Below are 16,958 nucleotides of genomic sequence, written 5' to 3'. Positions count from 1 at the left end.
GAGTGTAAAAAAATAGACAAGTCGCAGCATTAGTAAAATGTAAACTTTATTAGGTTAGCCCTTTTATCAGAAAATACAAAGTATAAGAGTAATGCTCAGCAATTGAGCATTAGTAAGAAAAAGTGAAAACATTCCAGTGAATCCATATTTCCATCTTCAGTGTAGCCGTATATTATATATTTTTTCAAGGAGCACTTTTAAAAAAAATGAAGAATCAGAGGTGTGAAAACTTTTTTGCTAATTTTCCTAACAATTTTTTAAGATATACACTTAAAAACATTTATGCAGTAGATGTAGAAAGAGAGGAGGAAAGAGAAAAGATTGCTTGTGCTTCTCTGTGCGGCATCTTTTAAGATGTTTGTGCATAATCACAACTCTAAATTTCACTCTTCCATCCAGGATCCACATGCAGCTGGAGGGCACTCATCTCTCCAACGGGATCTACAAACACAACAGCACTAATTTAGCTTTCTGCTAACAGGAAGTAGATTAACCGATTTAATTGATCAACATGTGGAATGAATAGTTAATTATACAACAATCATAACATCTGAAAATATATCTACAAAAATGTTACATTTTCTACATTTTCTTATTTAATTTGAACTAAAAATTGTATTAGAGGTTTAAACTTGTGTCATCAGCAACAATGGCTCTGGCAAGATGCAAAATACTAAAGATAGAACAAAAGAAAAATACTTAAGATGAAATACTTAAAGACTACTCTAGAAGTAAAAAAACAAAAAAAAAAACTGCACAAACCTTCAGAGTCAGTGATTTTCAGGCCTTTCATTTTTGCCTCAAAGAGATCTTCCTCTTCAACGTTCTTGAAGTCAATCCCTACGTAGCCATTCATGTCCACACAGTAATTTATGAACCTATGAGGAAAAACAGTAAAGCCATAATCTCATCAGAAGCCTGACCTGTGATTAGCTAGGCTCATATTTAAGTTACAGGGTTTATAGAAAATGTTAAATACACACATCTCTTCATTCCCCACTCACTCTCTCTAGAATGAAGGAGGACCGGTCTCACTATATTGACATCAACACTGGTAGCTGAAAACCTCTCTGTGACTTACTTCTTCCATAGAGGATCCTTCCTGAGGATCACTGGATTCCCTATGACTATGAGTAGAGACTTGGCTCTCGTCAACGCCACGTTAAACCTCTAAAGAAAATAAATACAGAGTTGGGATTTTGATTGTTTTGCGCAAAAAGATGCACATGGTTGTATTTTAAATGATATAATAAAGAAAGAATGAGACAAACCTTCTCATTTGAGAGGAATCCAATGTTGAAGTCTGTGTCCATTTTAACGTAGCTCAGGCTGCTTCGCACCGTGGAGATGATGATGATGTTCCTCTCTTGTCCCTGAAACTCTTCCACAGATCCCACCTGAACCCAAATAGAACAGAGATAACCGTCAGATTTAGTATTTAATAAAACGAGCCAAGTCAGGCCTTCTGCTCGTTTTTTTTGCCAATAGTAGCTTGATTGTTTCAGTCATCTGACCAGCAAAAGGTGAGGAAGGGGCAACAATATGATTCTCTATAGAACTGAAGGAAATACCAGTTTATTTGGTATCTCATTATAAGTACTAGACAATAGAAAGCAATATGCCTGAATGTTTCGGCGGTTACCAAATCATCTTCGGAAAATCAACTCAAAACTTGCCCTCAATGTTTTTGTCAGAAGAAGTCAGAGCAATGGATTCCTAACCTTGAGTTCTTTGGGATCATTCCAGTGACTGAGTGTTTTGAGGGACTTCAGCGCCTTTTGGATTTTCTCAACCTGTTAGTGGAGGATGTTACTGATGTTAGCTCAAACGTCCTCTCATCTCACAGTTAAAGTTACCACTGCGCAGCATCACTTGTTTCCTGTAGGGGCTGATGATCCCGATGTCTTTGGCCGACAGCTTGGGAAGACCCTTCTTTCCTTGTGTTTGTTCCAGCCTGTTGAGATACGCGACCAGCGTCTCAATCTCGGATACATTGAAGAAAGACGGACTGTTTCCCTCTCGCTCGTCTTTCCCCAGCACTCCGTGGAAGATCACTGGAAAATCCTGTTATGAAGAGTAAAGGCAAAAGAAAAATGAACAAAACCAAATGTATCTGAAACTCTTGCACATACTTGATCTTTGTGTTTCAATGTGAACTATGAGCAACAAGTGGTTGGGGAACTTTAAAATACAAACAAGCTGGGTTCGGAATAAAAACAGCACCAATTCAAAGTTTATAAAAATGCAACCAAAAACAATTCATTGTCAGTCATTTATTTGCATAAATGACTGACAATGAAAACTTGCTCTGCTGGTGGCAAAAGCATGTTTTTGTTTTAGTAAATCTTATAGTACTAAGTTAAATTATCCATGAGATTTAAGCATTTTTATGTTTACTACAAAAATTCTTAAATATCACACCTACAAGGGAAATACTTTAAAAGCTTAGTTATAAAAGAGTACTACTAAAGAAATGTTAAAACCATCTAGTTTAATTCAGCAAAATTAAACATCCCAAAGATTTACACAGACTGTTAATATATTTTTTTTATTTAATTATATTGTCATGTTAACATTTTTCATTCAACCACTATGATGAATGAAAACTATCTCTATTTCTGCAGAGAATCACAAGCACCAGAAATACAAGACACACTCAAACAAGTCCACACCTTTTGGGGAAGGGCTTCCCAGCTGCAGTAGGTTTCACGCTCCTCTTGTGATGCAAAAACCTGCAGTTCATTGTTGTAGAATTCCTCGTTGGGGATCTTCAGGATGGCAGCGTGAGATCTAAGGGATGAGCAAAGAGCTTTAAGTGAACAAAACAGGAAGAAAGGCAACTCCAAATCCCAAACATGCATTTTTCTATTTACATTGTTTCTTGTTGCTGTTTGGGCACACATAAATTTTACATTACTCACCGTTACTGAAAGTAGAAAAAAACATATAAGCCAGTACGAAATATAAATTAAAGTAGATACAAAAACATGACAAATAAATTGTATGTGAGGTGACTGTATGGATTGGAAAGCTGCAAATGGGATTATACAGTTATCCAAGTTTGCACCGAGTCATGTACCTGTAGTTCTGCAGCAGTTTTGTGACAAAACGAGAGTCAAGATCTTGGTAAGGTTTACGATTCATCAGCCTCTCCAACAGAGAAAGTCCTGGAGAGAAGTCACACATTTTTAAAAACACAATATCTGGTTCATTTATGGCAGTAACATCCTCTTGATACTATGAAACTAATAAGACCATTAAAGCATCACAACACTGACATATATAGGACTGAATTGGACATGAATGGACTAATTTTGCATATAAATTGTTGTTTTTTTTTCTTTCTGTAATGCAGTTTGAGATGATATTCATCTTGAATTGCTTAATGCAAATAAACGGAATTAAATTATATATATATATATATATATATATATATATATATTAAAGGAAATACATGACAGTCTGGCTTATATGTTGACCAAATTGTCCATGTTACAGAGTTAAATGTGTGGAAAAATGATCTGGAGTAATTTATGTGACAATAAGTCTTCAAACAAAAGACTAGTGTGCAAAGAGGAGAGGAAGGGTTTACATTGAACTTACCAAGCCCATGCTGTATTGCATATGGGGATCGAATGATTGGTCCCAGCTGTTTGGGATCTCCTGCAAGTACCAGCTGGCCCTTCTCAGGACAAAGCAAACCTACGAAACAAACCAACCAATCAGGAACAAGATGCATTTATTTCAACACAGCTGTAGCACTGTATTGCTCTTACACAATTACATGCCATTTAGAAGTGTTCTATATATGCCATAATAAGAAAAAAAAAAGGAGAAAAAGGCATTCTGTTAGATTTCTAAAAAAATATGCAAACCGTTTTCTTTCAACTTTTGGTAGAAGCATTTAAACAGTGGCAATACGGTCAATAAGGCTTAATTAATTATTTTTACAGTAATTACCTGCAACTGCAATAATGCACTGTGGCTCCTCTGCTTGACCAGCTTCATCCACAAACACATAAGAAAAATGGCCAACGGGAACTCCTCCAGTCACAAACCTAAAAATGATCAAAACATTATTTGATACGAACATTGCTTCACATGTAAACTTAATATAAACAATTCAGACCGGAAAATAATGCAGCCAGCCTTACTTAGCTTAAAATAGAAAAAGTAAAGCCCAAATATTCACATCCAGTATTAAAATCAATCCTGGGAAATCAGATATTAGTTAATATGCAACTACACACACAGCAGCAAAACCACAAACAAATATTTTTGTGACAAAACTTCGGGCTGAGCAAATTTGATATGAGAGATGCAAAGAAAATAAAAATTGTTTGTTTGACTTCACAAAGTCAACACAGAGTCACAAAAGCGCTTTAGAGATAAAGGTCTGGTGCAATCTCTCACTGTGACGCTGGCAGCAGCTCCACTCCTCTTTGTTGCACACAAAGTGCTGCGTAATTAAGCTAAGTAAATATTGGACGTACTGCTTTACCACCGATATTGTTGCTGTGACTGACAGGAAATTTGATGATGCAAGTATTTACAGATGTACAGACATTACTGGATCACACATCGCCAGGTGTGGCAGTGTTAAAATAACACCTACCTGCCTGCGGTGAACAGAGTTGTCACCATAACTTTGTATTGCATCAGGATTTCCTTCTCTGGAAACACAAAGCAATCTTGTTTCTCATCCCAGTTGCAGTATTTCTAAAAGAAAAAAAAATAAAGTGAAGGGGGAGATTTTTAATTTTAAATAGGAAGAATTCTGACCAGACATTTTTATAAAAAAACAAAACAAAACAAAAAAAAACATAGCAAACATCTGACCATTCCTGCAAGGTCACACTTTTATTCAGCCGGCTCAAACTAACATGGGAGGTTAGCACCTGATGCTTACCCGCAGGTCTTTGGGGACGCTGTTCGGGTCTCGGCTACTGGCGTACATGCGGTACAGCTCAAAGGTGGACATGTGTGGTTTCAGTCTCTCACAAAGCAGGTCACATGCGCTGTTTGAAGGTGCACAAGCAAGGATGCGTGCTGATGGGTCTGCCTTGATGACCTGCAAAACAAAACACTTTAACAGATCCTAAAATACCATTCGTTATTTTCCTAAGCTAGTGAAACATGTCAGAAAAAGTAAATAAAGTAACCTCATAGGGCCCCCAATTACTAAAAAGAAGCATAAAAATAAATTTAGAAAGTGCTTAATCAGACATCTCAAAAAATCAAATTAATAAAGTCAATCCTCCGCAGGCATTGGACTTATGAGTCTGATACTGTAATTCCTACCCGATTACCAAGCAGAAACCAGCTTCAAAAGACATCCTTCATTTGCAACACAGGAAAGAAAATGCATGAAATCATCATGTTAGGTCACTCATAAATTACTTCTAAACAATTTTCTTTAGTTAACAGTTTAGAGAAAACATAACCATGGTGCCTTTTTCAAAGCCATGTGTGACTGATAACACTTTCATCTGTCTAGCTTTAGACTTCATTGAGTTATAAAGTCGGCACTCACTGCAAAAGAAGACAGTGATTCAGGGTTCAGTTACATATAGTTTATGGCAGATTTTTATGAAAGTGGTCATTTGTTAATATTTAAACCGCTTACACCACAGACTCAAGGCTGACAGACAGATGGAGCGGGGAAATACTTAAACGTAAAAGGACATTTGTAGACAGTGTAGGAACCCTGCAAGAGTCCATCTTCAGACAAAACCACAAAGCGCACCTTGGTGACATTATACCTGATTTATGGCTTCTACCATGGTGATTGTCTTTCCGGTTCCTGGTGGCCCAAAGACGATATAGGGAGCTGGCTTTGAAGAGGCAGCGATGATGTGTTGGACCGCCTTACGTTGCTCTGGGTTGTTTTCTATGCGACGGTTTAACATGCTGCAGAGTGAAGGCATGAAAAGAGTTGAGTAAAGCCAAAAAAAAAAAAAAACTTTGTACACTAACATTTAGAAACATCTGCATAATGTTCACTTTAGAGTTTTGGTTCCCAATACTCAGTTCTGGACAGAGCTTAAAACTGAGTATCGGGAATCAATACTCAATTATGAACGGGTATGTTATTTTTCAACAATGCTACAATGATTTTTTTGCCTTTGTTGTCGTTTCCTCTTCCAAAATAAAGTATCAATTGACCAGAAGGGAATTACATTTAATTTCTTCATTAATATCCAAAGTGGTGAAATAAATATTAGCCCAATTAATCAGAAGCTATGAGTTTCCATTTCAACCTTCTTGAACTCAAATGTATCCTGTGTGCGAAGCCTTTTGATTTTTCATGTGTGGATAATAGTTTCTTTTGTAATAAAACTCATACGTCCCACCCAGCAACAATATGGCCACAAGGCTTTTTTCTACAAATTTCTACTTTATGGTTTTACCAAATACAGACCTTAGCTTAGCGACAGAAACTTTTTTCGCAGCCGTTTCAGAGGGAAACAGCACTTCCTTAAGATTATGTTTCACTGCCAAATCCACAGCTCGATGCTGCAGCTTTAAGGTCAATCTGTTGAATGTAAACTCCACATCAAACTTCATGTTGGCGATAAAAGTGTCTAACAATCTGAAATAAGAAAAGAGAACGGAGGACATTAGTAGGTTTTTCAAAGTGGTGAACCGTCTTCCCTGCAGTTCTTACCTATTAGCAAAGCCCAGCTTCACTCTGTCCAGCTCTACTCTGTGAACATATCCTCTGTAAACCGTCATCGATGACATTGCATTTCCTGATTTTCTCACACTCAGACAATCTCCTCGGAGAACGGAAGGACGGTTTTCAGCAACGCCAGGAACCTATTTGATAAATTAGACACAATTTCCATTTAGCAAAACAAAATTTTTCAAGACTAAAATTTTGCACTGAACATTTACAGTACTTAATTGTTTCTGTCTGTATGGTCCACAAATCACAAGACGTTGAAGCTACTTTCTGATTTGCCAAAGCAGTAAACTTCCATTTCAAAGCTTTTGGGGCAATTTGGACAAATTTCACAATTCAGAACAGTTAGAAATTATGAAAATCTTCATCGTACCTTGGCTTTCAAAAACCATTTGTCCATTTGTCATAAAGTTTAAAATCACCCATTATAGCTTAAATCCCTGATGTAGGCCCAAAGCATGGGTCAAAAATTTGAGATGTGAACATAAATCAAAGTATAAAAGCCCTATATTTTTAACATTTTGCATGATTAGTTTTTCATTCTTGTGTAGAACTAAAAAACTATTTAATCAAATTCCATAATTTTTGTAATTTTCAAGACTTCATGTCCCCTTTTAGATGTTGAAATCATGTATACTCTGAAAATCATGTCATTGCTAAAATTCTGCTCTATTCTTTTCTGTGATTTAAAAAAGTAAATCACAGAAACAGCATATGTGATCAAAAATCTGTCTTGGGTCATCATTAGGGAATTACGGGAATCGCTGTGTTTACTCTAAAATCAAAGAAGAGTGGAAATTAGTTCTCAATTCAAATGTTTTTACTTTCAGTACGAGGAGTTTTCTGTTGCCTGGATCTTTGGTCATGGTCTGATTGTAGAGATTGTAGTTCTTGATGTCTACTTCCATCTGTATCTCTTCCAAGTGAAGCAGCAGGTGAAACCGAAGGGAGTAGTTCTTCATGTCTAAAGCAGACTCAAGGAGCTTCCTGGAAAGAGATGCAAGTAAAGGCATAATTTTATTTTTTTAAAAAAAGTACTTCTGACACAAAAAAAAAAGAAAAAAATTGTGATGAATTAGGCTAAACTCTCACTTCACTTGTGAAAGCTGCTGCCTGGCAGGTGGAAGAAGGTCCTCGGAGTCATCCATGTTTTGACAGGCCAGGACCCTCAGGTAGCTAGGGCACTTATAGTCTCCTAACTTCACTGTCGGTGTTTGGAAAGAACTGAAACAGAGAAAATCAAGATAATTCACAACAAGGACAGATGAGAAAGAGAGTTGTGGTTCTGTTTTTATGTACACAAAGCAGTTCTAAAAACTATTCTTCAAAATAAAATGAGTATGAATATTTGAAGACATAAAAAAAACTGTTGAGTTAATCAATTAAATTAAAGAGCACATTATGCAGGATAACTTACCCTGCAGGTGGAATTCCCTCAACCACCTCTTTAATCGGTCGTTTTGGTTTGACCTTCGGAAACGGTTTATACGGAGCCACAGGTCCCAGCTCGGCACCCAAACAGGTTTGGACCACCGCTTTTATCTCCCTGACGATGCAGAAGGTCACTGGCTTTGGCAGTTCAAACTGGAACTCAAAGTAGACCGTGGCAGGGAAATATCCGCACTCGTTAAGGAAGTAGGAAAGGACGACGTCATAACTTTCACCTGTGGAGAGGAAAACCAAACCAGGGATTTAGCCATCACTTTTGGTTTGCGTGTGTTTTTATGCTTTAATGGGACGGATAAGTGTTAGTTTTTCTACCTGGGCAGAGGGGCAGTGGGTTGGCTTTGGTCACTTTCCTTTTATCCTTCAAGTTATAACAGCGAACTCTGTCTAGAACCGTGTACTTGGTGAAGTAAACCATGTTTGCACCATTGTTTAAAATGCTGAACTTTATAACAAATGGTTGCATTTCGAAAGCCACGGTATGATGAACAACTCCGTCACTTCCTTTTGGGACTGATGTGATTTGTATTCCTTCCTTGTCAGCCATCATCTCCTTCCTGTTATGAACCACACAAGAAGTTCATGTATATTTTTTTTCCCACTAAAATCACTTTAAGAAACAAGACAAGCATGAAAATAAAGAAGTTGTAATTACAATACTACTCCACATTTTTGGACTGTAATCGACACAGATTCCCAACAATTTTTTTCCCCCAACAAACCCACTTCTTGTAAAGAATGCTGCTTCCTCTCCATGACAGATATGCATAGATCTGTCATGATCCGTTTTGCTGGACCATAAATTGACCCTGAAATTATTGCAATACATAATGTTTTTAGACCATTTCCAAGCAATAATAATGGTGCAATAATGCATATTTGACCTCTCAAAATCAAACTTTAATTTTGTTAAGAACAGTTATTGCTGGACCTGAAAATACTTTAAATGTACAAAATGGAAATAAAAGTCATATGCAACCAAAACTATAAATGAAATTAGTTATGAAGTCTCTAAACAAAATGATCAAGCTCATTTTAAGTTATTATGGGATTAATTGATTTATTGCAACAAGCTTAGATATACAAGATGTTTTTCATGGATATACGTGTACACATTCATGAATGCAAATACCAAAATTAACAGTTTGTCTTTAATCTGTGACTTAGTCCAGATTATGTGTTATGGAGTAGCAGCTGTAACTGGTTTGTTTAAATTGTAACAAAGACTGAGATCTCCAGAGTGAATATAAGAAGTAGTGAATGGAAGAATAAACTCAAAACTTATCAAGATGTCATTTGAAACATTTCACCATTATCCTTCAGAATTCTCTTGCTAATGTGAGTTCATAACAGTTTTTTGTCCTCGTTGGAACAGTAAACAGGTTCTGTGTAAGCATCAATAAAACTGGACTTAATTTCCTCCTTGAGATCCAGCATAAATAATCTACCTTGTTGTTTATGCTTTTCTAGTCATTTACTCCACTTTGTACATAATGTTAGATGCAGGAGGTGTGTTGCCTTTCATTATTGTAAAACAAGACCATTTCTGGAGGGAGTGATACTATAAAGAACTTGATTAAATAAATAAATATAAATCATTCTAATTCATGGAACTCACTTTGCATTATTATGATTAAGCGTACAGTTCGATTAAATTCAATTTTAATATAAACATCTGATCAACACTGCTTTGATTGCAGGGTGTTTATTGCTTTAAAGCATCTTTAGCACATAATCCTGGCTTCCATCAACAGCCTCCTCTCAGTTTGGGGATTATTGTATTGTGACCGTAGGTGACGGCTGGATTGTAAATGGTTCACCAAAACAACACAATCCCCTTTCATCTCAGCTCTTTCAGCACAATGCGATGAATTAACACCGTTAGAGTGGACAAAAACCGGAAACGCCTTATTTGCTCCACCCTGTCAACACTCATGAATAAGACACTCAAACCTTTACCCAAAAGGGAGTATTTTACCTTTTGTGTTGGTCAGAGCCATCTGCTCCGGGTAGCAGCGGAGGACTTTACCAGAATCCTTTAATCACTTTAATTTAACTTACTTGGTTTAATTTTATTCAAAGTTAAACTCTTTAGGCTCAATGGTCATCTCTGCATATACATCTCAGGGAGTGAGTTACATCTAGAGTTATAACAGAAGGACCAACATGTGATTGCCCACAGTTAGGCTGATGTTTATGTTTACAAAATAACTACACTGACAATGACGGTGAAGTTTAGAAATATGCAGAAAGTAATGTCCTTAATGAGTAGGAGGAGATAAGAGAGGGATTACCTTTAACAAGTTTTACACTAAAGGTTATGTTATTCAAATATGGAGGCAGACTTAATTCAGACCCTACTGATATCAAACACACAACAGTCATCCAACACAATCTAGCCAAGATAGATCAACCTTACATTTTGATGTTCAACTGGATTTGCTGTAAAGAAGCATTCGCCCCACCCCGTCGCAGACGCAATGGCCTCGGTGCAAATATGCCAGATGAATTGTCCAGTAAGGATCTTCCAGGGCCAGAAAAACAACTATGGACTCCTTTAGTTTTAAACTGGATAACTCCTCGTCTTTGCAAGTAGCTGTAATTTCCTAACCAATCAGTTCACAGTTAACCCCCACTTTGAGCCAATAAAGCGAGCCTTGTGATGCATATTTACACTCTCTCTTTACAGTCCCTCCTTCACATTAAACGTGACTTTTGTATTTTTCTTAATTAAAACATGTAACAATCTTCACAGTGATTTTTCTTTTCTTCAGGTCAGCTTGTTAGTTTTGTCAAGCGACAAACAAGCCATCATTTATGTTAGAGGTTACCGAGACACAGATTTTGCCTCCTGCGTTTCTGAAAGGCAAAGAGACTCACTCATAAACCACACTCTATATTCAAGTGATTAAATCAGCTGACATGAAGGAAGTTCAGGACACTTTTTTTGTTCACCAAACTACAGGTAGACAACAGTTCAGCATTAAAACTTACTGATTTCTGAAATAAGTTATTGAGTCCATTACAATACCGTCTGCCATCCTTCAGATGGAGCTATGATTCCATTACACCGAGGCTCAACTAGAGTTCATCAACAGTTCGTGCACCTGGGGTTTTTATCTTTGTTTCTTCTGGACTTTATCATGAATTATGACCGCAAGAGAGTAGCCCTTAGATGGTATTCTAGATCTGCATAGTTTCAAATCAGAGTTATAAAGAGGTTTCAGTCTTCAACTTCCTTAGAAGTATGGCCATCCCAGTTGTGTGGCTTTATGACAGGAGAGCCTGTTTGGGAGTTTTACAATTCACTGCCTCTCGGAAGGTGAGAGGTCATTCCAGGGTTCATGCTGAAAGAGGATCGTTAGATATGCTAATATAATGAAATCCTTTGAAAGAACATGTTCTGTTCTTAAACCTTCTCCTGTAGTGTGCTGCATCAGAAACAACGCTAATGCATTTTATTTATAATTCTCTATATGAGATATTGAGATCTTGTATTCAAGCTACACCTACTTAAAGGACTTTCAGCTTTACCAGACTGAATATAAATTCAACAATATAAATATGACAAAAACTGTATTTAGAGAATGGTGACAACACAGGAAGAACCAGTTATAACTGATTCATTCCAATAAGGGACAAATAATCCAGGCAACATCCACCTTTACTTTTACTAAAACATGATCACAACAACAATTTACCATGTGCTACTGGTAAAATTTTAACTTCAATACATACAATTCCGATAAACGTGCAATTATAAGGATGTCAAGAATGCCTACAGGGGCTGACAAATATCTACAGGCATTTAAAATTTGTTTTTTTCGATATAGCATACTATTATCTGTCATTTCATTGATGATGAGCATGCATGTCTGCAAAGTGCTTGGTATGTGCTCAGAGAATAAAGATTGCACTGGTTAAAATCAGTTTTTACAACTGGTGACTTTTTCCAAAGGCACCATTTTTTTATTTATTTTTTTACCTCCATACAGTTCACTAAAAGCTGGTTACAAGAAGTGAACAGGAATGCAGATAGATCAGATGTGAAAATTTCCCCCCCTAATAAGGATGAATCTCATCTTGAATCAAATAAAAAAAAAATACATAAATGAGCTGTGTAGATAATAGAAGTGTATCTTCAGAAGGTATGCAAAGACAAAATCTAATTTTAGCATCTCTCATGTTTTGTTTTTTAACAAAACATGAGAAAGAACCTCAGTCGGGGACTGAAGTCAGGGAGTCTTAAAAACCAAGTTTTTAAGACTCCCCGACTCCCCCCCCCACCCCCAAGATGAAGTTTACCATTTTGCTGGTTGGTGCTTCCAGGAGTGTTCATTTCAACATAAAGTAGCCTTCATATTAGCCACCATCTATATTATAAGCTTTCTTGTATTTTTATTTTAGTTCTCTTTACCATTACTGTTTTGATTTTTTTTGTCTCATTTTAAATATTTTACTCTGGAAAACACCATCATCAAACAACATTTTATAGTTTGTGATGAAATCTACCTTGCACTTAATTCAAACTAGCAAGAAGCTGGTTGCACTGAAACACACAGAGAATATAAACGTGGCTGGTAAGATTTGATAATATGTTATAATTTCCTCACAATGACGTTGTTGCTCTCTTTCTTATCATTATTGGACAGCTAAATATTGTGAATCTTTTCTTGTCAAAATATTTCAGTCTATTCTTCCATTTTTGAACCCAAAGTCTAGGAGAGAGCAAGTTTGACTTCATAAAGTGAACTTCATGTTTTTTAAAAACTGAACACACATGTTGGATTTTCTTACTCAACTTTCTGCTGTTTGCAACGTTACTTATTTAGCAAGATTACCAAGACGCTCACAAATCAGTCGCTTTTACTGTATCATGTTAGCGCCCTCTGGTGGACAAAGTATGAAATGGACCCACTTTCTACTGTAACTCCTCATTGCTCCAACTCGTTTCTGACTTGATACTGCAATAACCATATTGAATAACTTTACTTTAAGAAGGGTATGATTTAAATAGGAAGTTTTAAAAATAACATGTAAACAAGTACTTGCATAACAATTTTATAATGCGTTTATGTCTACTGCAGCTGAAGATAAGAGAGCTTAATCGTTTCTGGACCAATTATGAATTACTTTTAAAATATACATTGTGTGTAATTATCAGTGATATTCAACTCGAATGAAAAAGAAATTGAACAACATTTTTTTTTAGACCTAGGCTATCAACTTATCATTGTGTAGGAAGCATTATAAAAGTTATGAAGATAATGGGCGTTAGCCAACTATTGAATGCCCTCTTTTCAAGCCAAGTCTTGTTGGAGCTTGTACTGGATGATCAAATAAGAGCGTTTGAATTTTAAGTGTCTGTCGTCACAACAAGGAAGTTTCAGGAGCAGAATTCTGACATTGGCTGGAAGGGAAGGATACATTTCGAGAGACAAAATTGCTTTGATTAGGGCTTATCGTCTTTCTGGAGACTGGAGGTGTCCTTCAGAAACAGATACAGCTGGCTAGTTCACAGCAAACAGAGAGCTGTGTGAAGCCGACACCCCACCCACGTCAAAAAAAATCCAGCTAATAATCTGAATGGTTAGTGCAGGTTTGTGCCGTTAAAATTTTCGTTTGTGCAGTTTTGGTTTCTGAGATATTAAAAGTTATAATTTTGGCCGATGACATCACAGTCCCCCCATCTTGCTCCAAAACAAACCAAAGTGGGCTACTTCGTTAGTGCTCTGTTTGTGCAGGTTTGTGCCGTTAAAATTTTCGTTTCTGCAGCTTTCGTTTTTGAGATATTAAAAGTTATAATTTTGGCCGATGACATCACCAGGCACCCCCATTTTGCTTTACCACTGTTACGTCGCCGCCACCAACTGGTATGTAGTGTGGACCACAATGTCACACAAAGATTATATTATACAAATTACTAAATCTGATTTTACTTTATTTGGCGCTTTCAGAGTTCAAGATTCAGCCGATCACATTCACCCAATTAGGGTGAATCTTACTCTAACTGTATTGATTATGCCACGACTTATAGTCCCTTTGGTGAATTCTGGATGACCTAAAAAATGTATTTTAATATCTCAGAAACCAAAACTGCACAAAAGAAAATTTTAACGGCACAAACGGAGCACTAACCATTCAGATTATTAGTTGGATTTTTTTGACGTGGGTGGGGTGTCAGCTTCACACAGCTCAAACAGAGGCCTCTAAGAGGGACTCGCCTGGCACAAGAAATATCAGAGGATTTGGGAGGAAGCAAGATAAAGCCAGGAGAGAGATAAAGGAGCTTCAGATAAGGCATGCAGTGGATCAGGGCGTCAACTGCTCTCTGTCCTCCTCTTATATTTTTCTGTAATTCCCCCCTTATATGTTAATCATATTTATGCAAACATCTTATTCTTCTTTATCCATCCAATTTACTGTTCCCTAATGCGAAAGAAAAAAAATGGATGTAATGGAAGACCTTTTACAAATCTTCCTTTATGGTTGTTGCATTTGGGAGTTTTTTCCTTGCAAGAGTCCTTCAAAAAAAAAAAAAAACAACAACAACATGCAAATGCAAACGAGATATTTATGAACACAAGTTTCATAAATATCAGGAACAATAATTACCCTTGTTCCTGATAGGGTAATTATTAAAGAGCATGTGCCGAGTGAATTTTCATCTGGTGTTTAAAGGAGAATAATGCAGTACTGCCCCTCCCCCAAGTGTTGCTGCACATTACTGACTCACTTTTCCATCAGAATAATGAACTTAGCTGTTTGGAAATATGTAGTCCTGCAAAAAGCAAACTATTGGTTAACCAATTGACAATAGTGTCAGCTTAAAAATCAGATATTCTGCAAGGAAAGAGTATGTACTTTGAAACTAACCTCAATGAATGCTGACTTTACATTTTTATTTCATACCATCTGTAAAAATGAATAAACATTAATGATACAACGCTGGCAGCGGTTGGGATAGTTGTTGCTTTACTGTTTGACAGGCCAGCATTTGAGTTTCCTTTTAAATTAAAATAAAATTTTAAGTTAATTTTAAAACAACAAGACTGTTCTTTACATCTTAAATAGTGTGAATTCATTCATTAAATTTAATTTACAATTTACAAATTTTGAGAAATCTACATAGTTGTTCATTGGTTTATCTAGTCAAGTTACTCATCCCCAGTTTTAGGTATAAACTAATTAAAAACAATTCAAGTTGTTTTCAGAGGCTAGTTGAACATATAGGTGGAACACAAGTCTGCCTGCAAACTTCAACATACCTGTTTGTCTTCATCTTTTGAAGGATATCTGAAGCCTGCTTCTTCTTTGGGGTCATTCCAGGCTCAGTTTTTGTCGTAGAACAACCAGGTGACTCTTTTGCTGTACTTTTCTGTGTACCTTGTACGTTTGTCCGGTGAGGCCCGACTATTTTCTGCTGGTCAGAGGCTTGCTTCTTCTTTGGGGTCACCCCAGGGTCTGTTTTTGTTGTAAAGCGACCAGGTGATTCTTTTGTTGTACTTTTCTGAGCTGCATGTCGGTTTGTTTGGTGAGGCCCCGTTATCTTCGCCTGGTCAGAGGACACCCTAACTTTGTTGTTGTTGTTTTGTTTTGGTAACAAATACAAAAACATGTCCAGACTTGTCTCTAAAGAAAGTGAAGTGTCTTTTGATCGAAACTTACCTCAGAATGGCCATTTCTGTAGATTTTTCTCTTTACTATGTCGACTTGGTTGAACGTCCGTAGAGCAAAGAGAACAGTGGAAAAGTTTGGATGTTTTACTCCATTTCTGTGAATAGTGGGTGCAGCATGAAATAACCAAACACCCACGGCTGTATAACGATATGTGACAAATACAGATAGTTTGAAGCTTACCTGAGCCTAAATTCCTTATTATAGATGTTTCGAAGCTCATCTTTGCTATTACCGGATAATCGGTTTCCCAGAAATTCAATGAAGAGCAGACCAGATTGCAGTGACTCTATGAGCTTCGGCATGTCGGCGTTCACGGCAGGCCTCTGCCTCACCCTCCCTGATAGAGGAAGTTCAACAGCTGACCAGGGTTAAGCTAACTTTGAGGAGACAGTACTTTCGGCTATAACAGATGTCAAACTTGTTTTTAACACGAATATTCGTATCAATATGTCTGTAGATCTACTATTTTGTGTAGCGTGCGCAAAAGTCCTGACACTCCCCTTCAAGAGACTGTGTGAAAATTCTACACCAGAAAAAACGAAAACAGTCCATGGCACAATCATATATTTCATCAAAGCAAATCATTTTAGGGCAGAGTTTTACATATTTTTTATTTTATATAATAATCTCATCGTTACATACCCGTTGTCCTCCGGGTATTTTTCACAAACTGCTCTGTTTTAGAGAAAATAATGTCGACACTCCCTCCGGTGATTGTGACGTGTCTATAACGGCGTGCACTTTGGACATACTTAATCTCGTTCATATATTTTTTTTCAAATAATTCCGGGCGTTTATGATCATTTGTTAAATTGAAACTTTTACTATGGAGTTAGATTTGTTTCACAATTATTCAATCAAAAAAAAATTACACTCAACCAAAAAAAAGAGATTCAATCAAAAAAAAAATCTTCTCAAACAAAAAAAAAAGTCATAAAAACTATTTAATCATAAAAATATTTTTAAACATTTTTAAAGTTTTTTTTTTTTTTGATTGAATCTCTTTTTTTTGGTTGAGTGTATTTTTTTTTGATTGAATCTCTTTTTTTTGGTTGAGTGTAATTTTTTTTTGATTGAATAATTGTGAAACAAATCTAACTCCATATTTTACAAGCCTGCAACCATGCAAAGCAGTTCATGGAACTTT

At 36.6% G+C, this 16,958-nt stretch overlaps 1 protein-coding gene and 1 long non-coding RNA gene across 4 annotated transcripts; both read right to left on the bottom strand.

Annotated features, from left to right (window-relative positions):
* Positions 1 to 29: 29 nt before the first annotated feature.
* Positions 30 to 16,592, bottom strand: mov10a (Mov10 RNA helicase a). 3 transcript variants are annotated; one of them, XM_008408935.3, is made up of 23 exons: positions 16,454 to 16,592; positions 15,992 to 16,148; positions 15,800 to 15,905; positions 15,400 to 15,686; positions 8,447 to 8,688; positions 8,103 to 8,349; positions 7,778 to 7,909; positions 7,510 to 7,672; positions 6,668 to 6,819; positions 6,422 to 6,592; positions 5,763 to 5,910; positions 4,910 to 5,071; positions 4,616 to 4,719; positions 3,961 to 4,058; positions 3,604 to 3,702; positions 3,080 to 3,167; positions 2,673 to 2,790; positions 1,873 to 2,064; positions 1,722 to 1,793; positions 1,272 to 1,397; positions 1,082 to 1,170; positions 763 to 878; positions 30 to 441 (listed from the first exon to the last, which is right to left on the bottom strand). In XM_008408935.3, the coding sequence occupies exons 1-23, from the start codon at positions 16,575 to 16,577 to the stop codon at positions 377 to 379; spliced, it is 3,258 nt and encodes a 1,085-aa protein (XP_008407157.2). In that variant the 5' UTR covers positions 16,578 to 16,592; the 3' UTR covers positions 30 to 376. The 3 variants fall into 3 exon arrangements, with proteins under 3 accessions (XP_008407157.2, XP_081462982.1, XP_081462983.1); XM_081606856.1 differs by lacking the exon at positions 16,454 to 16,592 and having other exon boundaries at positions 15,400 to 15,702; positions 15,992 to 16,285; XM_081606857.1 differs by lacking the exons at positions 30 to 441; positions 763 to 878; positions 1,722 to 1,793 and having other exon boundaries at positions 1,077 to 1,170; positions 1,857 to 2,064.
* Positions 12,058 to 15,393, bottom strand: LOC145551636 (uncharacterized). The gene is made up of 2 exons (XR_014087506.1): positions 15,008 to 15,393; positions 12,058 to 14,912 (listed from the first exon to the last, which is right to left on the bottom strand). It is a non-coding gene; the product is annotated as an uncharacterized LOC145551636 (long non-coding RNA).
* Positions 16,593 to 16,958: the final 366 nt, after the last annotated feature.

This window comes from Poecilia reticulata, chromosome 5 (genome assembly GCF_904066995.2).
Source record: "Poecilia reticulata chromosome 5, P_reticulata-male-v2, whole genome shotgun sequence".
In the NCBI taxonomy this organism is placed as follows: Eukaryota; Metazoa; Chordata; class Actinopteri; order Cyprinodontiformes; family Poeciliidae; genus Poecilia; species Poecilia reticulata.
The sequence above is the reverse complement of the archived record's forward strand: the minus strand, read 5'-3'. Positions and strand labels throughout refer to the sequence as shown.

What these genes read in the sequence shown, in the direction of transcription:
- mov10a (XM_008408935.3), bottom strand. Translation starts at nt 16,577, where the DNA reads ATGAACGAGATTAAGTATGTCCAAAGTGCACGCCGTTATAGACACGTC. An exon ending in ATGATCCCAAAGAACTCAAG is followed by an intron (nt 1,398 to 1,721) that starts GTTAGGAATCCA and finishes ATTTGGGTTCAG; the next exon opens with GTGGGATCTGTGGAAGAGTT. An exon ending in GATTCCTCTCAAATGAGAAG is followed by an intron (nt 1,171 to 1,271) that starts GTTTGTCTCATT and finishes TATTTTCTTTAG; the next exon opens with AGGTTTAACGTGGCGTTGAC.